Below are 17,663 nucleotides of genomic sequence, written 5' to 3'. Positions count from 1 at the left end.
TACCATCAAACTTGGCCAAGTGGTTTTACAGACACACTATATTGAAAAATGTAAAAGCACAGTTCTAGACAGAGCTAGCTAGAATGAGTAAGTGGTGTACAACTGGCTCCACTATATCCCCATCAGCAAAATCACTTTCCAAACCCCAGCAGGGAGATTACCACCCCAGCAGGTGCCCTTTAAAACCACAGTGGACACATTCACAGTCAGTTCCTGGGATCCATGCAGAGATGCAGCCAGACTCAGACCCATTACTGCCAGTCCACAGTAACAGAGGCTGCGATGCGATTGATCTGTATTCCCGGCCAGTTGCCAAATACCTGTCCTCTACACAGAGGCATCAGGATCTCAGAATAAAAAACTGCCCACAAAATTATATAATTTAAAGATTAAATAAAACTTAAATCTGTGCTCAGACAGATAAATGCCCGCTCAACCCTAGCTTGTCAATTTTACTGAGACATTGCTTCAATGAGGAATATTAAATTCATATTAAGTTTCTTATTAGATTTTTCAGCAGTTGCGAAAAATGAGTTTTCCCCCTATAAATAATTATTATTTCTCAAGTAATGTTGGCTTTGAGCGAATTTGTCTCCTAGCCGTGACAATATGCTGGCTATCCGCTGCAATCTGACTGCAGGAAGGACGAGGAAGAGATTAAAATCATCCGTTACTGGGTTATCCAACCAAGGAGAAGGAAACTTAACGAGAACACGTTACAGTTCCAGTCCAGCTCTGCGCTTTCTCTCTAAGCACTTCTGTTCTAGGCCACTGCTTGGTCTCTTATTAGCACATTTATCACTGACTATCTTTGGGCTCACTCCCATGTGAGTGAGATTTATAAACGGGTGTGAAGGAAGCGATACCAGGAAGCAGCACTTCTATTTTAAACCTGTACGGTTGTACGTGAATCAAATCTTAATATCCCAACAGAGACAAAAAACAAGCAAAGGACCAAAAGATCTTTAGCACCGTAACACACGGACCAGTGATAGCGTTCATGAGATGCAAGAAAATTGATTTTAAAAGACAAGCATGTCAACTTGCAACACAGCAGATGCAAACAGGACTCATCTGTGAGCCACTACACAGACTTTACCCAGAGCTTGCTTAGTCTCTGCTGAGCTGAATCACATCAGAACCTTTTTAAAGCTTGTCCTAGTGGTAATGACAATATATTATTGCTTATGACACAAACTACTTACAGTACAGCACCTCTTCCTCACCAATGAAACCAGCCAGCATTGTAAAAACAAGGATATCTTTTTCTCAAGGAACAGCTAGCTACATTTTTATAAGCTTTCCACCTCCTTGTATTAGAGTTTGAAGTCCCATCTGTTTGTTTTTTACTGAGATGAGTTATTGATCTGAACACCGTACTGTAGTTCTGAAGCCAGGACAGGGACCGAAGAGACAAAACCTGTGAGATTGTCCTGCATGAGCAAATAGAAATCCAGTAACATTTCTACAGCACTTTCCAGAACAGAACAGTCCTTTCCAAACACCTTCACAATCCACAGCCTAGGGCTGGACAGGGGTGTCCCTTTTAATCACTGATTATCAGCTACAATGATCGTGACAGTCTTTATCTGAAATACTGTTTAAGACTGTGAGATTTACACTTTAAAATACATCACAGCTCTCGCCCTCGATAGAGGAATTGCCCAATTAAATAAAGTTAAACACCCCCCTGACACACACCCTTATTTATATGGCTGCCACAAACACAATTATGGCCAATAATAAGATCAGTTATTGTCTCTGATAAATGCTTTTCGACACAAACAATGAATCGTCAATATCACAATAAATGAATATTGATTACATCCTGCTACAGGCAACGTTTTACAAATGATTTTAACAATAGTATAAGAAGTTTGATGCAAATTTAAAAAAAGGGAGCAATTCTACTTTAAAAACTGATTTTTACAGTCAACTAAAAAGTAAAATACATCACTGCACTGCATACCCCCCCCCTCCCCCCCCCCCACACGCTCTGTCTCAAAGTGTAAGTAGAAGCGTTTATCTCTTTTCTATTAAAGGCATATCCTTTCTGTAATCTCTTCAAGTCATTTCATTTGTGTTAACCCTACTGCACACAGTGTTTCAATACATAATAGGGGGGGATAAGCCCTGAGCATCTGTGACGGAGGCCGCAGAGGACCCTGAATCAACACAGACGGAGCAGGACGCTGTATATACCATAGCAATACAGTAAAGGGTACACTGCTATACAATACACCACAGCAATACAGTAAAGGGTACACTGCTATACAATACTACACAATACAGTAAAGGGTACACTGCTATACAATACACCACAGCAATACAGTAAAGGGTACACTGCTATACAATACTACACAATACAGTAAAGGGTACACTGCTATACAATACTACACAATACAGTAAAGGGTAGACTGCTATACAATACTACACAATACAGTAAAGGCTACACTGCTATAAAATACACCACAGCAATACAGTAAAGAGTACACTGCTATACAATACTACACAATGCAGTAAAGGGTACACTGCTATACAATACTACACAATACAGTAAAGGGTAGACTGCCATACAATACTACACAATACAGTAAAGATCACAGATGTACTTGGTTTCAAATGAAACAGCTTAGGGCCATCAGAATCAGCTATACGTGAAATGAGTCACCCTTTAAAGTAAGTGCTGGCTCATGATTCACTGTCTGAATCACTCTCTTTGTCTGGTGTATTGGTGATTAATGATCTGGACACTTTTCAGCAAGGAGAATGGTGGAGCAATACATACAGCACTAACACATCACAAACAGCTCTACAATCACGAACGCAGACAGCAGTTTTGCATAGTGGCTAAGAAAGGGTGCATGTCGTTGGTTTGAGCTAAACTTGCACTCTTACACACACTTACATACATACATACATACACACACACACACACACACATGCACACAGACATCATCTCCATTTCACAATACATCTCCAATAGGGTGTCTTTATGAACTGTACTACCCCTAAATCAATGTATCTGCAAATGAGACTGAGCATCAGCCTGATTTGGTATTGATTAAAGTGTGAATAAAAGTATCATTATTCGAGAGCCTGCCAGCATGGGTGTTAAAACCACACCACCGCAATGCTTCAGAACTGAAAATAATGACATCATTGAGCTCCTCCGAGACCTCACTCAAACAGGAACCATTCTCTATTCTGAATGGACTTGAAAGGCTCTCGCTCTCTCTCTCTCTCTCTCTCTCTCTCTCTCTCTCTCTCTCTCTCTCTTCTTGATTCTCATAGTAAAGAGTAATAAAGCATAGTGAAAGTATGGTAAAACATAGGCATGCATTGTAAAGAACAGCAAGGCATAGTAAAGCATTTTAAAAAGCATGGCAAACCAGGGTAAGCTATGGTAAACACAAACTATAGCCATGGGAAAAGCATGGTATTAAGCGATAAACTTCACAGCATTGCTTTGCAGCCTAGGTGCTGTACAGCGAGGCAGTGTGATTTGTACTGTCATGTAAACGGGGACAGGTCAGCCGCTGCACTTGCCTCGCCTCCCGTCGGACCGGGCTGCTGAATTGTTTTAAGGATGGTCACTGCGCGGAGCTCAGCGATCTGCATAGCAAAACCGTCAGCAAGCCCATGCTTGGATAGTTTAATGAACATGCATCCCGGGTTCCAAATCTCATTGTGTATGAATACACAGCAGCTCTGGACAGGGAGGGTGGTTAGTTATACAGCAGTGTGCAACACAGCGGTGTGCAACACAGAGCGCTTCAATTACTAACGCTGTAGTTGCTGCTAAACTGTTTTATTTTAAGTACAGTTCCAGTATGACTCGAAATAGCAACTGTAACACGTTCTAGTCATTCATAGGACGGATCTCTGTGGACTGCATGAATTCAAAATCATATGTGCTGCAGCTGGAGTATAAGTTGGTTTCAAAATAGATTTTTTTTTTTACATATAAAGTTGTATCTTATAAGCCCAGCTAGCTATATGTGTAATGTGTTATAAGTACAAATACTAAGTTTAACCCATGGATTCCTGCATGGATTCCCAAATATGAAAAAGCAGATATTCAAACGATCTGATGGTGACTCCTGTGCAGTTTTGCCATAAGAGAAAATGCATATACAGTTATTTAAAACAGGCTGGAATTATTATTATTATTATTATTATTATTATTATTATTATTATTATTATTATTATTATTATTATTATTATTATTATAAAAAGCTGCTTGAGTTGTTCTTTTGATCGTGAGGACATGCCAAATATGTGTCTTTTATGAATCACCTGGGGAGGTAATCACTGTTAAGAGCTCCTCAGGATTCCAGTCTATCTTCTGTTGTGTACAGATGTAATCCTGTGCATAGAACATACTGCAAAGTTAGAGTTGTTTGAACTTCAACAGTACTAATAACAGTAAGTACATTTCATTTTTTGTGATTTATGATAATTAACATTTTGTGTAGGATAACTGCTTGAGGTGACATACCATATACTTTTTATACAATTAATATTATTATTATTATTATTATTATTATTATTATTATTATTATTATTATTATTATAACATATTTTTACAAAGAAAGACTGAATTGGAAAACAAAGACCCAACCACCAGCCTTGAGATTTGACCAGACTGTGACAGATAGTTCTGTTTGCCCCACGGTTCCAATGCTGTCTAATTCACTGCCTGTAAATCCTTTCTGATTGAACTGACGATTAGCACACTGTATCAGGATGACTAGAAACAAAAAAACACGCTAAACAGACAAATTGTATTAAATGCTATCCATACTATAGCAAAGGCAATATAGTATACAGTACAGAGCCAATCTAAATATTCACCCTTCCATCTCATAGCCACTTTCCAGAAATCAGAGTCAGTTATCCTGAGGGGTTCAGTCCCTTAGATAGAATCACTGAGGACTCCCCAGTGAATCTGAAAGCAATTCCATGAAACTGCACTTCACAGAACTTCAGGAAACTAGTCTCCAGAGAAAGAAGGACTACAGAAGAAAAGAAGGAAGGTATGAAAGAAAGACAGAAAGGATGCTGGCGGATGGAGTTGTTCTAATGAAATGAAAGAGCTGGAGCTTCACCTACTTGACATGTCTGCTGGCCCCGGCCCCAGAGCTCTGGCTGCCCTCTCTCTCTCCTCCCTGCCGCGTGGCTCTGATCAGCGCTACCTGACGGGCTCACACTGCCGCTCCAGCAGGAAGAAAGAGCACAGCGTCACAGCACCACACTGCCTGGGCTTGAGACAGAGCTGACCTACTTTCAACAGCACCAAATACTGTACAGGAGAGCCAGCTCTATGAAGAGTTGCGGGAAGCGAGGTCCTGACAGAACCTTAACCCCTTCACTGCCATCACTGAGGCAGCAACACACACAGCAAGGCAGCGTGGCAGCCATGGGCACCGCGCACCGTTAACTCAGGCTATGGCAGGTTTCAGATCATTCTCTTTAAAATGTGGTCTGATATTTTAAACCACTTTTTCAATCTTTTGTTCAACAAACAGTGATTTAAAGCAATGAAAATAGACACAGACTAGTGATCAGCTTAAACAACCCTAATGTTAATACATAACATCTCACTGACAGGGGACAGGACAGAATCTGTATCACACAACACTGCCCATTCCATCAGCTCCCGCTTCATTTTACACAGTGTGTATCATAATACCCTAAACTGTTCTTTCTTTTACCTTTTTCTGTGATGAACCTCTCATAGGGACACCATTATACCATATTAAGCATTCAGAAAAAAATAGACGCTGGCATCTTTCCCAGCACAAAGCTTCAGCACTTCTGTATTGACCGATTACCTCCAGTCTAATGAAGTGGAGTCTCATTGCCCATAAAAAATAGTGTAACCATGGTGTACTGGGAGTTGGAGGAGCTGTGTGTGTCTTTCTCTCTCTCTCTCTCTGTGGTTAACAGCCTATTTTATTCAGGATGGGTATGATGGAAGTCTGCAACCAAGTCTGCTGTCCAACACCAGTAATTATGTTTTGCGGTGTCTTGGATAGGGAAGCACCTGCCAACCAATCGCCTTTTAATATTCTTCCCACAAGACATTTGAATGTGACACACAAAACAAAAATGCCCTCATGAAGCTGTTTGCTGCAGTCTGCAGGTATCCATCAAAGAAAGTGCAGCTATCACTATTGGCACATTAGGCCAGATGAAAGTAAACAAAGCTGTAAGACTTTTCTGAGACTTCGTGTGGGTTTAAAGAAATCGAGACCATTCCAGATATCGTCTTGAACATGGTGACTTTAATCAGGGTCCAGCCATACAGATGTTTACCATTAACTCGCTGACTGTTTGGTCGTGGCATAAACATGAGCACAGACAACAAGACACTCGCTTTGTTACCGTGGGGCGGAACTGCGTTACTACTAAAACATTCCCTCCAGGAAACACTATCTCACAGACTCTTGGGTTGATTCCATTCCAGTACGTTCAAAAGAAAACTGGTACGAAGGTATACCATCCAATATTTTATTTATCCATCCCTCAAACATTAAAGGCACTGTACCATCGCTATGCCTAGCCGTAACCCCAAACATGCACCTAAAAACCTTTTATTCAGCCACTCCTGGGGTAGATGAGATGCAAAGAGCTCACAGATCTGTTAATAAAAAATGTGTTTCAGTGAAATAGCTCCCCCTTGTGGACAGATAAGCTAACAGACACAAAGGTCCGCCCCCCCCCCCCCACCCCACCCTCCCCATCACACATGAATACAGCTTGTTAAATTTGGCATGCTTGTCAGGAACCACATAAATAAGCAGGAGCTATTAAAATTCTTCCTCTGGGAAGGTGCGTAACCAAAATCTTCAAAAAGAGAAAGATGACGCACATTCTTCACAATGTCACCACAAGGTCCCGCAAAACAAACAACTTTTCAGAACTGCCGAGCAGTACGACAGGATTAGCGGGAGACAGGGAGAGAGGAGCGGGTCTGAACTGCTTTTATTCTAAAAATGTTTAAGCTCTGAGGTACTGCAATTGCAGACAGCAGCGTCTGTGTGAGATAGACTTCTCAGAGCTCACCCTCTACAATACAACAACGTAGAGCATCTCAAGTACCAGTAATTACACCTTAGTTACAATGTAAGTACATATTTATAACTAATGTACTAACATGCAAGGGCTATGCTGGTTATCTATATTAAAATGTATCAAAGTAGTTATGCATTCCTTATTACAAACAGTGCGTATATTTATACATATTTAATACTATGTATGTTCATAGAACTTACATGTTTGCACAATAGTTTTACCTGTGTACTTGCAAAGTAACCATATTAGTATTCTCTCTCTCTCTCTCTCTCTCTCTCTCTCTCTCTCTCTCTCTCTCTCTCTCTCTCCCCTAACCTACTGCATGACTTGGAAGAGCACACCATGATCCTAACATAATGAGTTCTGCCTGCCCAAGGCGCTACAGAACTACAGAGAGTAAATAGTACAGCAAACACACACACACACACAAACACCCCTCACAGCCAGAGCCAGACACACACTTTTTAAATCCTCAGTGAATCAGAACAGCTTTCACTGGGAGTGGTTTACCAGAACACGTACAGTAACATTTGCCAGTTCTGTGATATAAGTTAATATGTTGTCTTTAGGGGGTCTTTTATTGCTCCAAGAGATGTCATCTCGTGCAGTTTGGACGAGGACTGTGAAGCGACTATAATAAGAGACCCCTACACACAAAACACAAGTCTATTATAAATCACAAATATGAAAAGTGTACTCAAAAACTATGAATGATGATGATGATAATGATGATGATGATGATGAATTATCTATATTGTACAATATGGACAGTTTCCATGACCTGGGTGTTTTTCATACTTTCGTATTAAAGTGACACCTTTAAGGAACTTAGTATGCTTGGCAGATAAGCCAACACCCACACACAGAACAAACACATTTCCATACACCCTCCCTCTCTCTCCCTCTTATAGCCATACACTCACAGCCACACAGCCTCTCGCTCCGTGCAGCAGTCACTGCCAGTCAGGCTGCAGCTGCTGCTCGATGGCTCTCCCATGATGAGTGACACAGGGAGGGCTGTGTTCGTGCTGGGATCGCTGCACAATCGCCACGGCACCCTGCCAGCACGCATTGTGGAAATGATCACATCGTCAGCACAGGTTTTCAAGGATTACTTTAGAGGGTGGGGGGATTCGGATAACAATCCAGCTTAAGTGCATAATAAGAATCAGGGAGCACGGGCCACGCACAAGCGAAGCACACTGGCTTTTAGTTTATTTACCTTCCAGCTCAGGAGAGCAGGGGAAAGGCAAAGGCTGGCATGAGATGCTAAACCTCTGCAATAATCCTGCTGTTAAACTGATCCACTGAATAGCATTTCAAAAGATAACAGAAGGAAGGCTTCTAAGTGAGCAAGGGGACAGATTTACTACAGCAAGCTTGTGCTCTAAAGCTTACACCAGTTTTCTTTTCTAAAAACACATCTTAAGAGAGTTGGAAACTTTAATGATTTCACTGCTTGACAGGACTGCGCAGACTTGGTGGGGGGTGGGGTCTGAATCAATTTCTCATTTGCTCGCTCACCAGCCACACCGGATCTGCTCTGCTAGTGGAGCAAACTCTGCCCCTTCCCACCACGCCAGCCTGGAAGAGAAGTTCCATCACAGGGAGAGATTCCTCCAGCAATCACTGACTCCTCCCCACTCTCGACTACTGCAGTTTATTAACAGAATTGAAATACGAGTCAATCTTTCTCTCAAAAATGACCCAAGGCTATAAACAGAAGACAAACTAATTTCATACACAGAAGTATGGCTGATATTTTTTCAGAGCCGACGCCAAGTCTCAGGGCACGATCTTGGAGAAATACCAAAGCGTGCACCTGAGCAATAATAATAATAATAATAATAATAATAATAATAATAATAATAATAATAATAATAATAATAATAATAATAATAAATAACCAATGACATAATGCCTCATAACCTTTCTAAAACACCCTGCAGAGGGCTCGTTTTAAACAGCAGCAGCAGCAGCAGGTTCATCTTTGAAGACCAGGAGAGCTGCAGATAGTTCCCTCTCTCGCCCCGACAGCAAGGCCCTCCTCTGCCCAGCGTTTCCATTGGCAACACACAACTGCTCAAGAGCTGCGCTTAATGTGTTTACATAACCGAGAATAAACAAGGCTTTGTCAGGCTGGGAACCCATCTGTTCACGAGCTGCGGGGCATTAGGAAATCTGTCCACTTCACAAACTCTTACTTGTGCCTGGTTTGCAATCTATTAATAAGTTGAGTTGAACGATAATTTCTCCTTTGTGTGTGCGATTGTAAGATGCACAGAGATAATGGGGAGCGGGGGGAGCGAGGCAAAGACCATTTTCAGGCAACATGATCTGTGTAGAGAGAAGTGCGCTTCTCTGAAATTCACTGACAAACTGGGACTCTAAGAGGATATCACTGCAGTGTGATCTCAAAGTGCATTTCCATGCAGTTACCAGGGATGAGAGTAAAGGATTATAAAATAGGCAAACAGGTTTCCAGTATCCCTGCTCTTTGATACGGTTACCGCATGACTCCATGTACAAGCTTGGGACAGTTCAGGCTTTTCAACTTACACCCCAATGCATTCTGGTGATGCAGGCAAAATGTACCAGAATGCACTGGGGTTGTGAGTTGAAAAGCCTGAACTGTCCCAAAATGTCCTAGTGTACATGGAGTCCAACTGGTAACCCAACTACTTACAAACTGGACGGTTAACCAAACACACCGCTTGAGAGAAACGTCAAGAGGAATTTTCTTTTGAGAAATGTTTCACCCAGCTGACCCACAACGTTTAGATAAAAATACCCAAACAATCAGGATTACGTTCAACAAAATATTGCTACGATACCGACAGAAAGAACACAAAGAAGCGTTTTCCATAGAGGAACTATCTCAAATCAAAAGAGGCTTTCCGCAGCTAAAAATGGAATCAAATACTTACTGAATACAGAAATACGTGTTAACAAATACATGTACAGAGACACAGATAGATGGTCTAATGCAAATAAAACAGGAAATATACACATCACCCTATCCTTCATCTGCAGTGACTATCAGCCCCCATTAGGAGACACATCAGTCACTTTTCAGAGGCCCCTAAACTCTCACCGTGGAGCCTGAGGCGTAGTCATAACTCCCATTAAAAAATGATCAGGTACTGGCAGAACCCAAACCCTGGCAGCAGAAACTGATTTAGGTAGAACACCTGGCTTGATCCCAACAGGCATTCATTATTCACACCAATATATAGAAGTGTATTTTGTCTCTGTGCACCAGATTAGCCATCGAAAAAATGAGCTGCTCAGGCACAGCGGCTTGGCTTCTAATCCCAGCGCACACATCAGAGATCTGGTCTGGTTACTTCATTAGGAACCTCCTCCACTGCTGGTCCAAGTGGAGAGCATGTCAAGGTGTAATCTGACTGGTGCAGTAGAACACCTATAGATATTTAAGGCTGTTTGTATGGGCTGTGTGCTGGTGTTTGTTACTGCAGCTCGATGAAAGAAGCTTCACAAAGACCAGAACTCCAAAACGACTGATCTATGGACAGTACACTACATTTTGGTTTATACAAGTGAACCCGCTAGATTGTTTTTTGGGGTTATGGAAAAGGGGGAGGAACCTTTACACTTGTGCACATTCTTCTTCTTATTTATTTATACTTCAGGGCATGGCGCAGTACATTTATGCAAAAGGCAGAAAGTTTCACAATTTTGATTTTATTTTTTAATAAACTTACAAGTTACAAGCATGGCACTGCAGTTACAAGCATGGCACTGCAGTTACAAGCATGACACTGCAGTTTCAAGCATGGCACCACAGTTACAAGCATGACACCGCAGTTACAAGCATGGCACTGCAGTTACAAGCATGGCACTACAGTTACAAGCATGGCACCGCAGTTACAAGCATGACACCGCAGTTACAAGCATGGCACTGCAGTTACAAGCATGACACTGCAGTTACAAGCATGGCACCACAGTTACAAGCATGACACTGCAGTTACAAGCATGGCACCGCAGTTACAAGCATGGCACCGCAGTTACAAGCATGACACTGCAGTTACAAGCATGGCACCGCATTTACAAGCATGGCACCGCAGTTACAAGCATGACATTGCAGTTACAAGCATGGCACTGCAGTTACAAGCATGGCACCGCAGTTACAAGCATGTCCATTACAATATATTGCTCTTGAGCACTTTACTGACATTTTCCCCTTCTGAAACACACCGTTGCCCCGGGTATTACTCCCTCCTGTATTAACAGATCTCAAAGACAGCACAAAGAGAAGTAAGTGAACCAGAGTGGGTCCCACAGTGAACTGCTCCCAATGAAACAGGCAGTGTCTCTTCTCAGACAGACAGAATCCGTTTACCGTGGTCCTTTCGCAGTATTATCATTTTCTTCCCCCATGGATAACTACGTTTTTTATACCATGGTTAATCTTTGTTTTGGTACATTTTACAGTTCTTGTATAAGAGACCTGCTGAAGAAGACAGCTCCTTTCCTTGTTTAAATCCCAGACTGCAACTAAACAACAAAGAGCAGGTTTGTTAACTTCCCCTGCAGATCAGTGCTAGCAGCCTCGCATCCCATAAGACTCCCCAGTGACTCCCTCTGCTTACTGCCAGTAACCAGTCAATACTGTTTAATTAGTAATAATTAAATCAATTAAGGATTAATTGGTACAGCCTATTACTCTGCAAGCATCTCTCTGTTCTTAATGAGCCACGCAGTTAGAATCTCTTCCGGGCTGGCTAATGAAAGTGGACAGGATGATTGTTAGTGATCTGTTGGCTGTACCAGAGTCACCTGTGCTAATTTGTGCTTTGTCGTTATTCAGCTTATTTAATAAGATCCAGACAGTCTAGGACTGTTGAAATTATCCAGCCAATAATCAAGAAGAAATAATGTCCGCTCACGCCAAATAGATTAAATGCATATACTAATTAATGCTGAATAATTTGCAGCAAAGAAAATACCTGTGTGTGATGCATATATTTATTAACCTGTAGCCATGACGTGAATTCATTAGGATATCATTAGCTAGGTCATGTGTAATAATCATAAAAATAATAATAATAATAATAATAAAGAAGGCAATATTGAAGGATAATCAACAGAAGAATGTAATAGACTAGAGTGGCATCAATGGGAGGCAGTTTAGAGGCTTGTGACGAATACCAGCAGAGAAAACAAAGCCAGGTTTCACACCTCGAGTTGCTTCTTTTCCTGGTTATGAGAACTGAATTCTGCCACAGGACTGAAAACGGGCCCTTTCTACAGAAGCTGCTTGCCACGGGCTGCATTTCAAGAGCCAGCCAAGGCCTTCAGCCTGGGGGTGGATTGCTTTGGTCGGCCCTTAATAATCCCCCTAGCAGGCACCTCACCCTGCCTTATCTCTAGTCTCCTGGCTCTACTCTATAAATAGACTTTCTCAGCCAGAGCTTTCGCTCAAGGCACTACAGTAGAGTATTATGAATTGATTGTATTTACTTTGCTGTCTCTGTACGCCCCTGGGTAGACCAGCGTCTCCTTTGCAAAGAGGTTCTGACGATTCTTTCAGTTTGCTGATCAAGGTGCTTCAAAGCACAACCCAAGTCCTACAGTAGCACATTCTACCACACTTAAGAGTACATCATTAAGAGTATATGCAGCCTAGGTGTATCAAATCCCACAATCCCAAACCATTTCTAATGCTGCTTCATTCCAGTTACCCTGATTAAGTGTAATATTGGAAGTGTATGCTCCCATTTTACTGCAGAGCATTTATACTTTTTAAACAGTTAACTGAGCACATGCATTGTGAACCTAAACAGGCATCGGTCTGGCGTCAGGAACATAAACGCTTTCAATATATTCCCGCACTGCCCTGCAAAAAAGGAAACCGAAAGGCTTTTCATTAAGAGACGGTGTAAAGGACGATGATGCGCTCAAATGAACATAGCATTTGTTAAAGGAACTTCGATAATGACTTCTGTTTGACTTTCAAGTCGGCTAAAATGACATGCAGATGTGTGAAGAGACGGTGAATGAATACAGTTTTGAGAATGAATGTGACAAATTGTCTGCGACGTGCATACAGCACAGCATTTAAGTAACAATAATTTCCATTTAATAATTGAAAGTACAAAGGGGTATTTTGTGAATGTGAATCACTATGCATATTTAACCACTTACAGTACAGTTATATAAAACACATTATAAACTGATGGCTCTGTGTTTACTTATTCAAGAAAAATAATTTATTGTTAGCCTGAATTAAATGAAGCCTCAAAAGAAATGGTAAATACTGCAGCACAATGCAATCTGTTACAGTACAGTAATATTTGATCATAAAAATATGCATCGGAGCTCACCAACCCACTTATGTTTCTACTCTGTTTAAGTGTATAAATATTCATGAAAAACAGTCATACACTTACAGGTAAGCGTATTAGACTGTATTAGTAAAATCAGAACAGCTTTATACAAAACAAATACACTTTCAAAAGCGACCAATTTCACAAGACAGGTGTCAAGCGTACCAGAGTGCATTAACCCAGTCAGTAGTCTTAAAACACAGCACTTAGCCCAGGCAAGTGTAAAAGGTATCGTTTTATTGACAGGCTTTTAAAATAAGGGGATTTTAGCCAGCTTTCAGTTTCCGGTGATATTTTCGTTTATACATTTTTTTATTGATCTGTGTAATGGTTCGGCTCCCATATACTTTCGTTCTCCTGGCAAATTATTCTTCTTTCTTTTTTATTTTTTTTAAGAATTTTTTCCCACTCTGTGTCAGGTATGCATAAAAGAGACAAAGTAAAAGACGCTTATTTTATTTTTAGGCTCTGCAGTGAAATGTCAGTGCCAGTTAGTTGATGTTCCAGCTAAAACTCTGACAGCAGAACGGTGACCTTTCCTGCATGCATGTTCTGCAGTGACATGAACCAACTCAGCCTGCGAGAGCAACTGCTGCTGACGTCGCTCAGGTAAGCACTGAGAAAATGAACAAAGGGAGAGAGGGAGAGAGGGAGTGAGGGAGTGAGGGAGAGTGTTATAGGGGCAGAAAGAGGAATCATCGCTCAGAAAATGGAAAAACACCAGACAAGCTTCGGGCCTTCGGAACGGGTTATCTGGGGTTCGAAACTGAAATCAGACTCAGGCACACTGACCGAGTCCGAACGACTGTTTGAACTCACACGCAACTTGCCAAGAGCACGCTTTTCAAAAAGCTCACAATTAATCAAGCTGAAACAGGCCAGGGCTATAAATATTGTTTTCTATGTAACCCTTTCCTTTCTTTAACAATGCCATGTACCCTGTTTCCACTCCACTACTGTGGAACGGGGTTGGTCATGTACTCTGGAAGGAAAGCAGCAGCATCAGCAGAATTACATTACGATGGATACCAGAAGGCCAAAGGAAACGTGGGCGACCAAAAACAACCTGGCGCAGAACCGTGAAGGCAGAGCAAAAACAGATGGGTCAATCCTGGGGCTCTGTGGCGAGAATTGCCAAGGACCGCCAACCATGGAGAACCTTTGTTGCTGCCCTATGTGCCATTAGGCACGATGGGTATGAGTGAGTGAGTGACTGTAAAATCAGACTGGGACCATTGATAAATATTGAAGAGCACTCGTTTGAAATACGCCTTTTTTTCTTTTTTTTTTTTTTTACTTCCCTCTGGTCATGTTTTTTTAATTGAATTTTGAGATATTTTAAAACTGTTTGTGTCAACTCTATGGAGTTCAAGAAGTTGCCCTGCCAGATAACATGCATTATAAACTAGATACAGAGATAGGAGAGCTAACATGGTACAATTGTGCACACAGAGACTGAAGGGGTATGAGATTTACAATCGTTCCAAGTAGTTCTGAATGCCCTTGCTCAAATATTGAGTCTTATTGATTTTTTTTTTTGTATGCTTTAAACTGTTTTGACAACAGACCGGGAGGTTTCACTCCCCAGACAGAGGACGTGCAAAAGGAGCAGGGCTTTTTAAAAGAGTTCAAAACACTTTCTCAGGGTGAAAAAAAAATCAATCAATCAATAAGCTCAATATCTGAGCAACGGAAAATAACATTTGATTGAGGCTGTTTAAAAATGTTGTTATCCTGAGCACTAATCAGAAGGCCGAGCCAGGGTCATTCATGTTTTAAAGTGTTAAAAGACCAATGAGTGTCAATCACAAACATACCTTCACCAGACATCTCATAGAAAAGTCCATGCTGTTTCATCAGAACTGTACAGGGGTTTCTCAGAGGAGGTGGTAATGAGGGTTTATCTCCCCATCTTTTACATGTCGTCTGTCCTAAATCACCTTTCCCTTATAGACCTCAATCTTGGGGAAGGCAACAGTGGAACAGCAGTGATGTGAGGTAAAATGGAGTTTCGATATACATACTTGATTTTATACAGTATTTGTTACTGTATTTACAGATTGAATGGCTTCCTTTTATCCACCTTTGATCCCAGCATCTCCTTTACAAAGGTGTCCAATGCAGCTTTCAAATCACTCAAAATGACGTAAACAACATAAGGGGAACGAAATTGATATATTTGACTGTGCAAATAAAAAAAAACATGCAGGATTAAAGAGTGGAGGTCTAATCTGAACCCCCCCCCTCCTACATCTCTGTTTATCTCGCCCAGATAATTCAGCCTTATTGATTTAGTTGTTCGGTTTGAGTTTTATTTGAGAGATTTGCTTTGAAGTTAAGCACGCCCCACAAGCCAAAGAATAAATCACAGGTATGCTCAGACTATACACCCCCAGCACGACTGTAATTACACAGTTTGAGCTATCAGGATAACAATCTCCATTCACAGTATGGATAAGCACATAAGGACAGGACAGGTTCATTCATGCTGCATATTGGGAGGCTCAGATTCTGTTGTAAAGAGTGCCACACCATGTTTTTATCACAATTGGATAAGTGCTTGTCTAGAGAAGTGTGTATGAGATGTAGGAATGGACCACCGTAGCCAGCAGGGAGAACAATAAAACATCAAACAATGACTTCTGATTTATTACTCATAACCTAAACATTGTTACAAACTCCTCCGGGTCTGGCATTTAGGTTAGGCGCTTCAGCTAAATAAAAGATTGCGGTTATTGTTAAGAGAAATGGAACACGACTCTTCAGGTTTTTTTTTCCCCTGTTGTTCTTGGAAAGGCGACAGGGTTCAGAGTCTTTAATGCTTTGCAAGCTGGATTCAATAATCCCATTTCAATGTATTGACTCCGCTTAAACCACGGAGGCTCAACGATCACGCTCATGAACTACATTTTCAGCAGCATGGGCTGACGATTTGGCATAGGTCTTGACTTATGGTAATTCCCAGTCGGTGGGCAGCCAAGCCGTGGCTCCCTGCCTTCAACGCAGCTTCACGCTTCCACGTTACCCACAGGGGAGAACGTGGAGCAGAGCGCTTAGTAAAATTGCTGTTCTTTATTTGGTAACACTTTACATCAAAGTGTATCTCTAATTACTGTGTCGCCCGTATTCATTTCATGTTCCTTTATAACAAACGATGTTGTATAAAGCATGCATTCTTGAAACACTTCTCAAAGTCCCATGAATGCACGCCTTCTACATGTGATCAGCACACGGGTAATTCAATCTACATGAATTAAAAGGTCGGAATTCAAAATGAATGACTTCTGAACTCAGAGGAAGTGCAGAAGTTGTTCAGGTGTGATTCAGACAGGATAATCAGTGGTCCAGGAGGCAGCTCCTCACTCCACTAAACCGAGATCCTCAAACAAGCGAAACACGAGAAGGCAATCAGGTCTAATCACTGTTCTGCTGCGCCTGCAGCCCAGTGTGCGGGACAAATAAACAACATGCCACTCACAGGTTATTTTGAACAACATTTGTCAGGACGTTCACCGATCGTGAGTGTTTGATTTAAGGAGCGCTCAGCAAAGATGAAGGGCCATGGAGCACAACACACTCATAAACAGTGCCGGCACGCGGCAGAAAGCTACACTCAGCGTAAACTGAAGACCTCCTTTACACAAGAGTGCATAACAGGTATTGGAAGAGAATACAAAGAAATCAATCACATTGTCATTGTTTTTTGTGTGTGTGTAAGCTCTGTTCTTCTTCTAATCCCTTCTACTGTGTGAACACAAACCCAGACTCTGTGAAAACGCACCGCTCTGTTTTAACTGTATTAGCTGGTTCAGGTTTAATCCCTTCGTCTTGGCACACTACAGTAATATCTAGCAGGCTGCAGTCATCTCCTTATTTAAATCCCCTGCGGTTTTGTGAGCCGCGCTCATCACATTTTTCGACGGCTGAAGAAGGAGAGAGGCAATCACAGCCTTCCTTCTGCATGACATCACAAGCTAGGCAGCACGCTTCAGTACTTCACACAGGGCTAAAAATAACTTGTTGCCCTTGCAATATCATTACCCATGCAAACCAGCATTATGATTACAGACAGAACATGGGCTTGAGAGAGAAAAGGGACGGCTTTACCCCATGAGCGAGACACTGAACCTAACTGGCGATGTAATAATTGCATTGTGTGCACGATGTCAAGGGGAAGATGATGGAAAACAAGCTTCACTGGAGACCCTGAATGCGCCGCAGTAAATGAATTGG

The 17,663-nt window shown here is 41.6% G+C and overlaps 1 protein-coding gene across 4 annotated transcripts in view; it reads right to left on the bottom strand.

Annotated features, from left to right (window-relative positions):
* LOC117412251 (fibroblast growth factor 13) overlaps window positions 1–17,663 on the bottom strand; it is an 88,592-nt gene that overhangs the window by 48,674 nt on the left and 22,255 nt on the right. The window contains exon 1 of one of the 4 annotated variants that reach the window (XM_058989421.1): window positions 5,116–5,248. The exons of the other annotated variants lie outside the window; for them this stretch is intronic. Within the exon in view, the coding sequence (XP_058845404.1) occupies window positions 5,116–5,122 (7 nt within the window). The 5' untranslated portion in view covers window positions 5,123–5,248. Of the gene's footprint in view, window positions 1–5,115; window positions 5,249–17,663 lie in introns of those variants that run through there. 4 annotated transcript variants of the gene reach the window in all.

The sequence above is a fragment of the Acipenser ruthenus genome, chromosome 16 (assembly GCF_902713425.1).
Source record: "Acipenser ruthenus chromosome 16, fAciRut3.2 maternal haplotype, whole genome shotgun sequence".
NCBI classification, from domain to species: Eukaryota; Metazoa; Chordata; class Actinopteri; order Acipenseriformes; family Acipenseridae; genus Acipenser; species Acipenser ruthenus.
The sequence above is the reverse complement of the archived record's forward strand: the minus strand, read 5'-3'. Positions and strand labels throughout refer to the sequence as shown.